The 13,345-nt window shown below is 56.9% G+C and overlaps 1 protein-coding gene across 1 annotated transcript in view; it reads left to right on the top strand.

Annotated features, from left to right (window-relative positions):
- RBP1 (retinol binding protein 1) overlaps nt 1–13,003 on the top strand; it is a 21,633-nt gene extending 8,630 nt beyond the window's left edge. The window contains exons 3-4 of the mRNA XM_008266241.4: nt 11,052–11,153; nt 12,747–13,003. Of these exons, the coding sequence (XP_008264463.1) occupies nt 11,052–11,153; nt 12,747–12,800 (156 nt within the window). The 3' untranslated portion in view covers nt 12,801–13,003. The remainder of the gene's footprint in view (nt 1–11,051; nt 11,154–12,746) is intronic.
- The last annotated feature ends 342 nt before the right edge of the window (nt 13,004–13,345 follow it).

Here is a 13,345-nt window from a genome sequence, read left to right on the forward strand (position 1 = left end):
CTCAGAAAGTGGGGAAGAAATCCTGTCTGCCAATGGCAGTGAGTCAGGAAATTATCTTACCCTGACTCAGAAATCCCACTTGCAGGATTATATTCCAGGAAAAACCATTCAAAGTACACAAACAAAAGACCTACTCTGTCTATTTGTACAAAGGCCTCTGTGTAACAGTCGGGGGCATTAACCCGCATGCGCGTAGCCACCTGCCCCTGCCCCTGGGCTGACCCCACAGCAGGCAGCACCCCGCTCCCCTGCATCTCTGTTTAACCCCCATAGAGGTCCTGGAGGGAACCGGAGGTCCTGGCCAAGGCCACGCTGCTGGCTTTGGCTTCAGATATCTCTGACTCCTGGCTTGGTGTGGTTTTTGAATAGGCTGTCAGCAGCTGGTGTTCCTAAATGTGAATGACCATGCGTGGTTAGAAAGATGGCGGCCAGCGCCGCGGCTCAATAGGCTAATCCTCCACCTAGCGGCGCTGGCACACCGGGTTCTAGTCCCGGTCGGGGTGCCGGGTTCTGTCTCGGTTGCCCCTCTTCCAGGCCAGCTCTCTGCTGTGGCCAGGAAGTACAGTGGAGGATGGCCCAAGTGCTTGGGCCCTGCATCCCATGGGAGACCAGGAGAAGCACCTGGCTCCTGCCATCGGATCAGCGCGGTGCGCCGGCCGCAGCGCACCGGCCACGGTGGCCATTGGAGGGTGAACCAACGGCAAAGGAAGACCTTTCTCTCTGTCTCTCTCTCTCACTATCCACTCTGCCTGTCAAAAAAGAAAAAAGAAAAAGAAAGATGGCAGCTTCTGAATCCCACAGAGCGCCCCCTAGCCACTTGAGGGTCGCTGGGAAGGTCAGAGGGACGCGTTTAGGAGCAGCGAGTCAACACGTTCAGATTCTGCTCTTGCGTCCCTTCCCCGTTCCCAGCCCCACTGCTCTGAACATCTTGCCTGGGAACAGTAATGGTGGCAGTCACCGGCATTGCCTGTGCGTGCCATGCGCCAGGCTCCACGCTGTGCATGGATTCTGTTGTCAGTTACTGCAGTCCCAATCACACTGATCTCCCTCTGCCATCCTCAACACTGCCGCCCGACCTGCCCCAGCGAGGAAGGGCAGGTGGGCGAGTCGCTCACAGCTCAACACCCAGTGCTAGCCAGGATCTTCCAGCCCCATTCCCTCCCTCCCGCCTGGTGCGAGAGAACCCCCCCCACACACACACACCAACATACGGGTGTCCTCACTTGCCACCCTCTGCTCGCGTCCCTGGGACGACCCCTCCTGTGCTTTCTCCTGGGAGACCCGGCTCAGGCTTGACTGCTCGGTTGCTCCCATCCCACTGCCATCCCCTCCTCTCCCCCCTCCCCTGTACCTCCCTGCAGGTGCTGCACTTAGGGCACTGGTGATGACTGTGGCTGCGTCTGAGATTCTGGACAGCAGGGCCCACATCGGCACATCTCCATGCCTTGTGCAGTGGGCTGCAGCGTGTGCGTTCCGTGCGGGTTAAGTGAACACAGCAGAACCTCAAACAATACAAATGGCTGTTCTTGATCCTATTACTGCAAGAGTCCTGTACCATTTAGCAGGAGCTCATGTTCGCTGGGCAGTTCCCCTGTGTCAGGAACTCTTTTAAACATTCCCCATGCATTAATTCTTTTGATCCTCATAATTCTATGATGAAGGTGCCAGAATTCTTTTTATATTATATATGAAAAAGGTGATGTGCAAAACAGAGATATCTTTTGTTCCATCAGGCCGCTGGGGGGCCCTGGGATTTGAACTCGGGCACCTCACTCGAGATTGCGATCAGGGAGAGATGTACCAGTGGGTATCTCCAGGGGTGAACGCTCTGAATTAATCGCTTTGTGAGGCTTTTGAAACCTAAACTGCAGTATCCCCAAGTGAAGGAGAGGTATTGTGGGATCCCAGCCCTGCAGGCTGGGAGCCCCAGCTTCAAGCTTTGGCTCAGCTGTAGCCCAGATCCCTTCGAGGTGTGGGGCCAGACGGTTGCTTTTACGACCTCATCGCTTCCCTGGATAAACTTAGGCGGGTGCTTCGCCTATCTGTGCCTTGTCTGTGAAATGGAGGTAGTGATAAAGCAGGGGAGGCCAACTTCATGCGGAGGTTCAGATGCTGGTGTGCAGGCAGTCACCTGTTTGTTTTGTAAGGTTTTATGTATTTGAAAGGCAGTGTGATGGAGAAAAAGAGAGAGAGAAGGGGTGGGGTGGTGAGGGTGGGAGGAGGGCTCATCTCTCTCAATTGCCCATAACAGCCAGAGCTGGGCCAGTCTGAATTCAGGAGCCAGAAACCCATCCGGGTCTCCTGCATGGGTGATAGAGACCCAAGTACTTGAGCCATCACCTGCTGCCTCCCAGGTGTGCAGGAACGGGAGTGGTGGAACCGGAAGCAGAGCCAGAACTCCAATAAGGCATGTGGGTTTCCTACGCAGTGGCTTAACCCCTGCCCTGCCTGCCCAGCCCTGAGATGTTATTTGTAGTCCTTTCACCCTGTGAAGGGTGTCCTCCGAAAGTCAAGTTTGGAGTGTGGGGGCACTCATGTAAAGGGACCTCTTGTCATCTCGAGACGAGCTAGTGGGGTTAGGGAAAGCAGAGGCTGGTCTGCAGGTCCCCAGGGAACAGGCTGGGGGAGGCCAAGAGCAGAGGGGAGCTGCTGCTTGCCTGGAATTTTGTGTGTCCTGCCCCAGAGAAGGTCCTGGACACCTCTGGTTTCATTTCATCCTGATGGCTCTGCTCTGTGGCAGAGTTCACTGGCCCCACTGTGCAGATGGGGAAGTGGAGGCCCAGAGAGGTCGGATGCATTGCTTAGGATCATCCAGCTAGAAAGAGGTGGGGTTAGATTGGAGCTCCAAGGCTGTCACCGAGTCCTTCCTGAATGCCCACCTGGGCAGGTGAGCCACTGTCCCATGGCTGGGCCAGCCCCGGGCCTGCAGCCCACCACACTTTTCAACAGTCATGGTACCCGTAGCCACAGGACACTCGTGTAGGGACAGTGTGCAGGCCATGGGCTCGCTGTCAGGCAGAAGGGGGCTTAAAACAGGACTTCCACATTTCCTGGCTGGAGGGCCCCGGGTGTGGTGCCTGGCACGCCAAGCCTCAGAAACTCAGGACGAAATTGTGGCAATGGCTGAGCCATTTCTAGGAGGCCAGTTTGTGGCAGAACAAGCAGCCGCACTGCCTGGGATATTTCGGTCCTTCAAAAAGAAAGAGGGGGGTTGGTGCTGACAGAGGTGATAATAGCTGATAGAAATGGTAATAGCTGACTCCTGGACTGGCCAGGGGTGGCCGCGGGTGGCCCAGGCCAGAGAAGCAAGCATCTGCATTGCCCATGGTGCCAGCTTCGGCCTGCTGGAGCCAGACACAGCTGGCACTCCCAGAGGCCGTGAGCCATCTCCCCAGCAAATTCCAGGATTGGAGGTGCAGGGTCAGGCTTCAAAGGGAGATCTGGAAAAGCCCAGATAGCCACAACAGCCAGGGCTGGGCCAAGCCGGAGCCAGCAGCTTCATCCGGATCTCCCACAAGGGTGTCAGGGGCCCACACACTTGGGCCATTTGCTGCTTCTCCCATGCCCTTAGCACAGAGCTGGATCAGAAGTGGAGCAGTCCGACAGGAGCCAGCACCCGGGTGGGATGCCGCGTTGCAGGCAGTGGCTTTACCCACCACACCACAATGCTGGCCCCTCTTTTTCCTCTTTCTACTTCTAATCTAACTCCCAAGGTGTTTCCTGGTTTCAGTTCTAGCATCACTTCTAGCCTTCCTGCCCCAGGAAGCCTTCCCGGATGGGCCTCTGCCTCCACCTCAGAGGCTCAGGCACCCAGACCTGGACGGCTGCTGGAATTGTCTGCTTGTCCTCCTGCCTGGCCGTCCGTGAGCCCCCAGCCCAGGGCCCCTGCCCTGCCTCCCTCTCTTTCTAACCATGTCTGGTGTGCAGGAGGTGTGGGAGCCATGAGTGCCGGAAGCTGTTTCCTTGCAGAGCTCACACTGTAAGATCCTCATGCTCATGGAAGAGAGGCAGCGGAGGACAGCCCAAGTGCGGGGCCCTGCCACCCACACGGGGACCCAGATGGGGTTCTGGACTCCTGGCTTCAGCCTGGCCCAGCCCTGGCTGTTACAGGCACTTGGCAAGTGAACCACCAAATGAAAAGATTCCCACTCTCTCTCTCTCTCATTCTGTATTTCAAGTAGATTAAAATAAACATTTTTTTAAAGGGTCAGCTTAGACCAAGTCGCTGCAGGGCAAGCGTAGCCGAGAACCCAGGCTCCTGAGTTAACTGTGTTCCTGCTTCGTGGCTAAGTGTCTGGCTTCAGCATCCACATTTGTAAGCTGGGGTTTTAAGGTGGCGATGGCTATAGGACACATACCTCGCCTGATGTCCTGCCCAGCATATAATGAGTACTCAGTACCGGCCTTTATGGTGATGGCAGTGACAGTGACAATGACAGTGATGCTGTCACCTCCTCCAGGAAGCCTTCTCTGACCTCGCATCACTCACCCCAGCATGGAGCACAGAGGCATCATTGCCAGGTTCCGTGTCTCCCCGCCCCCCTCCAGGGCGAGTTGCCTGCGTCTGGGTCCCCAGAATGGCTGAGCATGGTCCCATGGGGCCCTGGGACCTTCCCCACCTCCCGCCTCCTCACCCTGCTCTTTGCCTTTCCTGGCACCTGGAGGGCTCTGACAGTTTAAATCCGTGTGAGCACTGCGGGGAATGTTTAAGGAAAACAGCGTGTAACGTGCTGGGGTTCTCAGTCGTGACACGTTCTCGCCTTGTCCCTCGCCTGCCGTCAGCTCCGAGACCTTGCCTGCCCACAAAGGCCTCACTCACTGTGGCTCCACAGGTGGTTCACAGAGGTTGCCTTTAACAGCTCTGGTGTCTCTCATTATTGTTCACATTTTTTCAAGGCCTTATTAATTTTAGTTGTAATCTGCTTATGGACCGAATGTGCATTTCCCTCTGATTGCTGGTTTTAGATTATTGCCAGGCCCCTAGGAATGGCCCAGGAGAAGAGGGCTCACTACCTGCCCCCTCCACCAGGCTGGCTTCCAGGGAAGCACTGGGACTTCTCAGCCAGAGATTCCTGGGGTTCACTTAGAGCCCAAGCCTTAGCACCTAGGAAGCAAGCTGGTAAATTACAGAAGCCTAATTTTCATCCTCCCTAAAGCTCAAAGATTAAATGAAGCATTGCACAAGGCTCCCGGCACACAGGCACTTGGCAGGTTCCCGGGACCTTCCCACCAGGTTGCATATTGAACACAGCGGCGAAGGCTGAAAACTTCCGCATCACCCAGGAACGTGCATACCTTCCCAAGGAGACTCGGAAAGGAAAGGCCAGGTTGCACCTGAAGCCAGTTGCATGCAGGAAGCGTCTGCTTGCTACCTGGTTTTTACATTTCACCCCCAGAGCTGAAGAGCAGGGGCTTGGGAAGCAGCCCCAGGTCGACTGTGGCTCTGCCTTTGCAGGCAGAGTCACCTTAGGCAGGGCCCCCCGCTTTCATCCCAGAGGTGAGGCTTAGTCCTTCCCTGTCGGGGTGCGCCCATGCACAGAGGGCCTGCTGGCTGGGCAAGGGTGAGGGCAGCCCCCTGTTCCCTGGAGTAGGTGTGTGGGGCACCTTCACAGATGTCACTGGTTTCTTGAGAGCCAGCATTTGTAGGCTGTGCCAGGTCACTGGGAAGATGTGGTTCCATTAGGCGGACTTGTCTGGCGCGCCCAGTGCCGTCACCTGGATGGGGAAGTGGCCTCACCATCTCCCTGGGGCCCACTCTCTTGGGCTGCCCGTAGGAGCTGTGCTTTCTATGTCACCAGTCCCATGCAGCAGGGCCAGCTGGGACTTCCGAGTGGTCAGGGGAGCTGGATGATGGCTTTTGAAGTGACAGTGCCTTGTCACAGTGGTAGGATGCTGTCTCCTCTCTGTTGGCACGTGTCTCTCTAGGGAAAACTGACAGAGCCAAGGGGATGGGGGTTATTACTAGTTTTTAGCAGAAGACTTCGAGCAGCTTGGCTTTCCAGCCAGCTGCCCTGGGCTCCAGCCCAGGTGTACTTGGGGAGCCCAGGGGGTGACGATTTCTGGTGAGGGGCTGAGATGGAGGTGGCCATCCATCCCCCAGTCCTTGGGCTTGTCTGAGAGCTCCGTTCTGAAGGTGGGGTCCCAGAGCCCATGGTGGGGGTGCAGGCAGCAGCAGTGCCTCTTCCCCTGGTTTCCACCCATGTCCACCCCACCCCACAGGCGTCTGCCTTTCCTATGTGGCTTGAAAAGCATCAGGGTCACCCTCAGCCAGAAATGTCCCCACCAGACCCTGGTTCATGGGATTAATCCAGGAAACTGAGTTGCAGATCTCTTAAAGACCCACTCAGCCTGGCTTCCGGGTGAGGCTGGGTCCTCGTCGCAGGCTGCTGAGGGTCCTCGTCGCAGGCTGCTGAGTGCCCCTTTCCTAGTGATGCTGCCTTCGAGAGAGGCGGGGGAGAGAGTTCTTGGGTCCCGGGAGGGTCGCTAGGGGAGCTGCCGTGTGTGTCACAGGAAACGCGTTACCTTGGTTGCCCAAGCCTCAGGACAGCCTGGTAGAGGAGGTGTCTGTTTAGGTAATGCCATGGAGCCAGCCCTCCCAAAGTGTCATAGCGTATGACAAGACCCGTAAACCCCACGGGTCTGTGGTTAACTGGGCACGTCTCCAGCTCCAGGAGGCTGTGCTGAGCAGAGAGCTCAGTTAGACGCCTCTGCTCCCCTCTAACCGGCCTCTCTCACCCTCCAGGGCTTCGCCAGCTGGCCTTTCGCCCTAGTGGGATATCCCTGACTGCCCTAACGCGTGGCAGCTGGGTTCCGAGAGGGGACGCCCTCAACACATGCTGATGAAGGAACTGCTTACGTCATATCCTGCGGGCCAGAGCAGGCGGGGTGGCCAAACCCGGTCGGTACAGGTGACCACTTCACAAGGGCCTGAATATCATAGGACTCGCTGGGGGCCAGCGCCGGAGCAGTCTCCAGCAGTAGGTAGCATTTAGCCCCCTTTTGCAATTGAGGGCCCCACGGCCACAACGCCAGGAACAGAGGACCCTCCTCTGCCAAAGGCCATGGCCCTGCTCTTCACTTCCATCTCTGGACCAACTTGATCCAGCTGGAGGGAGCTCCACAGGAGGAGCCAGGGAGCAGGATCTGAGGTCCAGGCCTCGCTCACCCAGGCGCTAACCTGGCAGACTCCCTGGACTTCCCAGTAGGTCTCCCCCGACCCCCGATGGTTCCACACAGCCGATGAGACCCGTGGGGCTGTGCGAGAGCATGAAAACACACTCCAGGCCAGAGTCTGAGTTGTGCGGTTGGACATTACGCCCCACCTGCTGCCGCATGCCCAATAGCCTTGAATGCAGGATGGACTTCCAGGGCACCAGCTTGCCCCTCAAGTCCCCACTGGGTCTTCATCCGGTCTGCGTCCCTACCACTGCTAACCCACTGTGTGCATCAGGAACCCTCCTCGGGGCACAGCACCCACCACCCTGGGCCGTGACGACCTGGCCCCCTACCCTGTGGTGGTCCTTTGACTTCCCGCACCCCTGCCCTGCAGTGGTTGTACTGAGCTGCGCGGTGTCCCCCCAGGGGGCTGCTCAAGCGTCACGCAGCACCCATGGTTTTTTCTGCAGCTCCCAAAGACTTCAGCAGGCATCTTGCAGGTATTTGCCAGGTGCCCTGCTGTGGGCTGAGATACAAGGGGGCCCGGAGCCCTGCAGGGGCTATGTTCCGGCCCACATTCTGCCTCTCATTAGCTGAGTGACCCTGGGAAACCCATGTAACCCCTCTGAGCTCAGCCACCACTCTACATCCATCACGGACAAGAATATTCTGAGTATTCTCTCCTGTGTCCAGCTGAGCCAGGATCCGAGTGAATAGCAGATTGGGGCTGAGACAGCCATGCCTTGGAAAGCGCCACGGTAGTCAGGTGATAGGGGTTCCTCCCTTTAAGACGTTGGCTTGGTAGGGCTCAAAGACTTCTCTGTGCCCAGAATGGCTTCTGGTCCCTGCACCCTTGGCCTACCCTATCATGGTGCCAGAAATGCTGCCATTATTCCTAAGGTATCATTATTGTTTCTGTCCAGATGGCCTCTGTTAGAAGATGCCAAGTGATCTGGAAAGGGTGACATGGTAGCCACCGAGCAGGAGCCGCTAGTGAGCATCTCTTCTCACGGTCACTGTGACACAGGTGTTGGAAGGTTAACAGGTGCAGGCTTGCTGGAGATCAAGCCAGCAATGCTTATCAAAAGCTTGAGAAATATGCACATTCTTTGATGCAATCATCTCTCCTCTGAAAATACATTCTAAAGAAACAGGTGTTCAACTCTGTGTTTATGAGAAGGTCTTGTTTGTAGTAGCACAGAATTGCAAATAACCTAACTGCCCAAGATAGGAAATCTGCGGAATCATGGCATGCCTGTGTGATGAGCTGCCCCCAGGGCTGGCTTCGTGGGCCTGTGACCTCCACAGTCCCTCAAAGCCGTGCTGTCAGAAGGACCCCTCCCTCGGGTTAGTGCTCTACTGTTATCACCTTTAACATCATAATCATTTTTGAGCATTTGGCCTAGTAGTTAAACTGTCAGTTGGGGCACTTACACCCCATATGTCAGTGCCTGGGTTCAGCTCCTGATTCCAGCTTCCTGCTAATGTGCACCCTGGGAGGCATCAAGCACTTGGGTCCCAACCATCCATGTGGGAGACCAGGATTGAGTTCCAGGCTCCTGGCTTCAGCCTGGCCCAACCCTGGCTATTGCAGGCATTTTGGAAGTGAACCAGTGGATGGGAGATCTCTGTCTTACGTCTGTCTCTGTCTGTCTGTCTATGGACCTATATCTCTGCCTCTCAAATAAATAAAAATTAGAGAGAAAAAAAACTTTAATCATTTTTGAACAAGGCCTCTCATTTTCATTTTGTGCAGGGCCCTGCAAATTATGTAGCAATTTCTTGGATATTACATAACAATTAAAATGATGCTTATGGAGACTATTCGCTGAAGTGGGAAATTGCTTCTAATAAGTAAAGAAATGAGGATGCAAAATCATAAGTGATGCAATCTTAATTTTGTTCTAACAGAAGCGTGTGTGTGTGTGTGTGTGTGTGTATGCTGATAGAAAAAAAAAAAAAAAAAAAAAAAAAGCCTGGTCAGAATACAGCAAAATGCGAGAGCCCCTGTCTCTGAGGAAGCAAGACCACATGAACTTGTCTCATTGCCACTTTCCTGAATGGGGAGCCCTCCGTAGGTCAGGTGGACTTCCGCCCTCCGTACACCAGGTGGACTTCCGCCCTCCGTACGCCAGGTGGACTTCCGCCCTCTGTACGCCAGGTGGACTTCCGCATGAGCAGAGGAAGACTTCCGGGGTTGATGAGGAAGCAGGGTGTCCTTAGGAGCTCCTGGAAGTCAAGGACTGATCTCTGGCCTCCCGGTTCCCTGCCCAGGCCTGGCACGGAAGAGGCGCCGGTGAATGGGCGCCTCGTCTGATTGGTGGCCACATCGATAGTGGTTTTACCCAGGACAGCCCCATCAGACAGGAACTACACTGCGTCCCGACTTGGAGGGGCCCCTTCTCTCTGGCCTGGGGCTACACCTGTACCCCGAGTGAGTCTCTGGACTAGGAAGAGGAGCCGCCCCCAAGACCTCCCGTGCCCCATCTCGCTCTGGGAACAGACTGCGGGAGCAGAGAAGTCAGACCCACTCCTGCGCAGAGCTGGGGGTAGGCTCCCCCGACCTCCCTGTGCCTGCCTGCGTCTCGCTGCAGGCTTCCCCCTGACAGCAGAGGGCGATAGTGATCAGCGAGCGAGGAGACAAGTGGGAATTGTCCTCTGCCAGGAAGTGACTGTTCTCTCCACACCCATTTCCCAGATTTCTCCTCTCCCAGGTCCTTACCAGCCTGCTGCCAACAGGAATCCTCGAACGTTAGCTTTAAAGCCATACCTCTGAGAGAATGGCCTTAGATGACTGATGGGAGCACAGGGACCCAGAGACGGGATGGACTCGGAGCAGCCCAGTGAGCAAGGGGCAGAGCTCTGCCCGCTACAGTGAGGAGGCGGGGCTCGTCACGTGGAATTGCCCAGATGGGAAGGTCATTCAGAGGGAGACAGCGGGAGCTCATCCGTGCTCTGCTCTGAGCACAAGCAGCATGGTGCCTTTAGCACCCACAGTCCCCTGGGTGACCGGATCCACTCCAGAGCAACCTTGTGCAGGCCCATCTCTGCACCTTCCCTCATCCCGTGGTGGTCCCCCAGGAAGCCCCTTCCCTGGACTCTGCCCTGGGCTCCCACAGCCTGTGCTGGTAGGTCTAGGGATGTGAGGGTGCTTCAAGAAGCTGTAGTGGGGTGGGGGGCTTCGGCGCCCATGGAGCTGTGTTCCTATCTGGCTCCTGCACTGCCCACCACGGTGAGTGTGGCAAGTGTCCTCACCTGGTCTGTGAAAAGAGGTGGCACAGCAAGGGCCTGGAAGTGCAAGCTGGCACCTGCCGGGCACCAGGTATGCCTACCAGGGGATAATTCTACCAAGGTCATTTGCCCTGACGAGTGGAGAGCTCTTTGAAGGCAGGGGTAGGGTCTTTGGGGGGTGTCCCAGGATCCAGAAAAGTGGGAACAATGAATGAACAGAGATGCAGGGTCCAAGGGTGGGCAGGAGACTCAGTAAAGCCCACCCGGCACCATCATGATGTGGGGAAGGAGCCCTCACCAGCCCGCAGCTGGCCTGTGCTCAACCCTAGGGAGCCCTGCCCCCATTCTCAGCCCCTCAATGACAGCCCCACCCCAATGACTTTGCCCCCTAATGACCCTTGTATATAGATGCAGATTTTCATGAATTTTACAACAGATTGGTAGCGTTTAATTGAAGTTTTTGGGGGGTGGGGCAGGGAATGCGGGGCTGCACATTTTCCATGATGTAATTGCCGGGAGCACAGGAGCGCATCCTGGATCATCCAGGTTCGGGCTGCCCCCGCCCCCGCCCCCGCCCTGCCCCCGCCCCCGCCCCCGCCCCCGCCCCGTCCCCGCCCCCAGGGGCTGCTTGCTCAGGCCTGACAGTGGTGCTTCTTGCTTGGCAGACCACGGTAAGCTGGGATGGGGACAAGCTCGAGTGTGTGCAGAAGGGCGAGAAGGAGGGCCGCGGCTGGACCCAGTGGATCGAGGGAGACGAGCTGCACCTGGTAGGTTCCCCGGGCCCGCCTGGGCTGTGGCCCCCGAGGCCCTTGTCACTCGGAGGGAGGTCCCAGTGGAACTTGGAAGAGGGCACCACGGCTGGGTCTTGGTTCTGCTCTGGAGCATGTCTTCCAGGAACCTGGGGAGGATGCTTGAGTGACGCGGGCTCTGGGCAGACCCAACTGTCCATTCTGAGGGTGGAGGGGAGGAACCGCATCTACAAAGCTGTGCCTGCTGCATTCTGCATTTATATAAATGTGCACCGTGCTGAGCTGTGGCCAGGCCAGAGCCAAGGAGCATTCACAGGCTCAGAGACTTAGACGTGGTCTAGGTCAAGGGGAGGGGACGCTTGCTCAGCTCTGGGTGGACCCCACTCACCTGTCCTCCAGCCTAGGGCCTCAGGTCAGAGGCACTTATGCTCAATCCACCCTCTGGGAAAAGTGTGCACAGATCCACAGCAAAGCCCTAACTCCAAAAGGGCTGACGTAGCTCATGTCCCGTGAGGGGGACCCCTGCCTCTTGCTTCTATTGTCCCCCTTGGAACTCCCCAGCTATGATCTTTCTGCAGAAGGAGCTTGGTGCAGGCAACCCAGTTTCTAATCCCTGGCAACTTTCTGGATGCCCGTGGGTAGGTCCCTTCCCTATGTCGGCCTCATTTGCAAACTGCCACTGTACCACAGAGGAATCCACAAAGATCTCCTGTGGTCTGCAGGAGCCTTGAGAAGTGTGAGTGCCAGGAAGAGGCAGGAGGGCATTGCTTTTGGGAAATGCCACCACTGGGCGCCCAGTGCACGGTCATGGAGAACCTAACACAGAGAGCCTGGGCCACGAGGCCTGGCCTGGGGACCACCTCCTCCCGAGGAGTCTGTGTCCTCGATGCAGAGCCAAGAGGGCGGAAGAAGTGATCCCCATCAGCTCATAGCTGTGGCTCTGTGCCAGAGGCTGCCATCTGAGGGCCGCAGACCTGTTTCATTTAGTTCTCTAAGGGCTTCCGGCATGTTCCGCCACCAACTTAAAAATTAAGAAATGTCGCATTAAGCGTCCAATTTCCAGCCCCCTTCAAAAAAAAGTCCCTTGGATTCTGCTGCCATCGCCTCCTGGCCACAGCTGGCAGGAGCTGAGCAGGCCCCGGCCCTGTGGGCAGGGCGAGGCGTTATGCTAGCTGCCTTTTGGAACTGCGTGGGCAGCTTCTAATTATTGCCCCACCCACTGAGCCGCTGATAGAACCGGTCTGGTGTGGGAGCCGGGCATTTGCACACTTCCCAGGTCACACCAGAGTGCAACCCTGGGCCGGGGCAACCTCTGGAAGCCGTGTGTCTGAGCCCAGGACCAGCCTCTGTCCTGAGATGCTTAAGGCTTTTTGGAGGACACTGGAGGGGGAGGGGGGACATCAAGGGGCCAGGCCGGCCAGGTCTGAGCCCTGTCTGCTCCCCCAGCCAGCTCTGTCTGCAGGGTGGAGCACAGCCTGGTCTCTGCTAACCAGACAGTTCGTTAGTGCAAACCAGCTCTCTGGGGGAAATAGCAGCCAGTCACCAGTTTCCAGGTCTGTGTCACACAACATGTGGAGCCCCAAGTGTGACCAGCATTTGCCTTTATTTCAGGAGATGAGGGTGCAGGGCGTGGTGTGCAAGCAAGTGTTCAAGAAGGTGCAGTGAAACTCCGGCAGAAGACCCTGGTGTCAAGCAGCGAGTGGCGTGGACGTGGGATCCAGGAGCACACACACCCTCCCCGCCCCTCTGCACAGCTCGGGGCAGATTGTCCAGCCTCCCCTCCGGCATCCGTCAGCAGAGTCCGGCTCTTGTCTTTGTCTCTTTCCTTAAATTGAAGCCGTCTCAATAAAAGTGATCCCTGTCCGAGATGTCTGTTTTGGGAGAAGCTTCACACTCCACTGCGTTCACGTCCCCTCTGGGGCTCCTGCGGCCAGCTGCTCCTCATGCGGCCCCTGTGTGTGCCCAAGGGAGACCTTGAGCCAGGCGGCTGCAGGTGAGGACACACCTGGGCGTGTCTTCCCCTGGGGCACAGGCTTGGCACCAGGGAGGTGTGTGTATGAGTTCCTACCATACTGCATGTCCAGCCATGGACGGTGTCATGAGTGCCACCAAAGGAGAAGCTGCCCTCCACCCTGGGGACCTGGAGCCCAGTCAAGGGGGCCCGCCCAGCAGAGAATGGTTTTGTAACTGCGTTATGTACAAAGGAGGCG

Source organism: Oryctolagus cuniculus, chromosome 4, assembly GCF_964237555.1.
Source record: "Oryctolagus cuniculus chromosome 4, mOryCun1.1, whole genome shotgun sequence".
NCBI lineage: Eukaryota > Metazoa > Chordata > Mammalia > Lagomorpha > Leporidae > Oryctolagus > Oryctolagus cuniculus.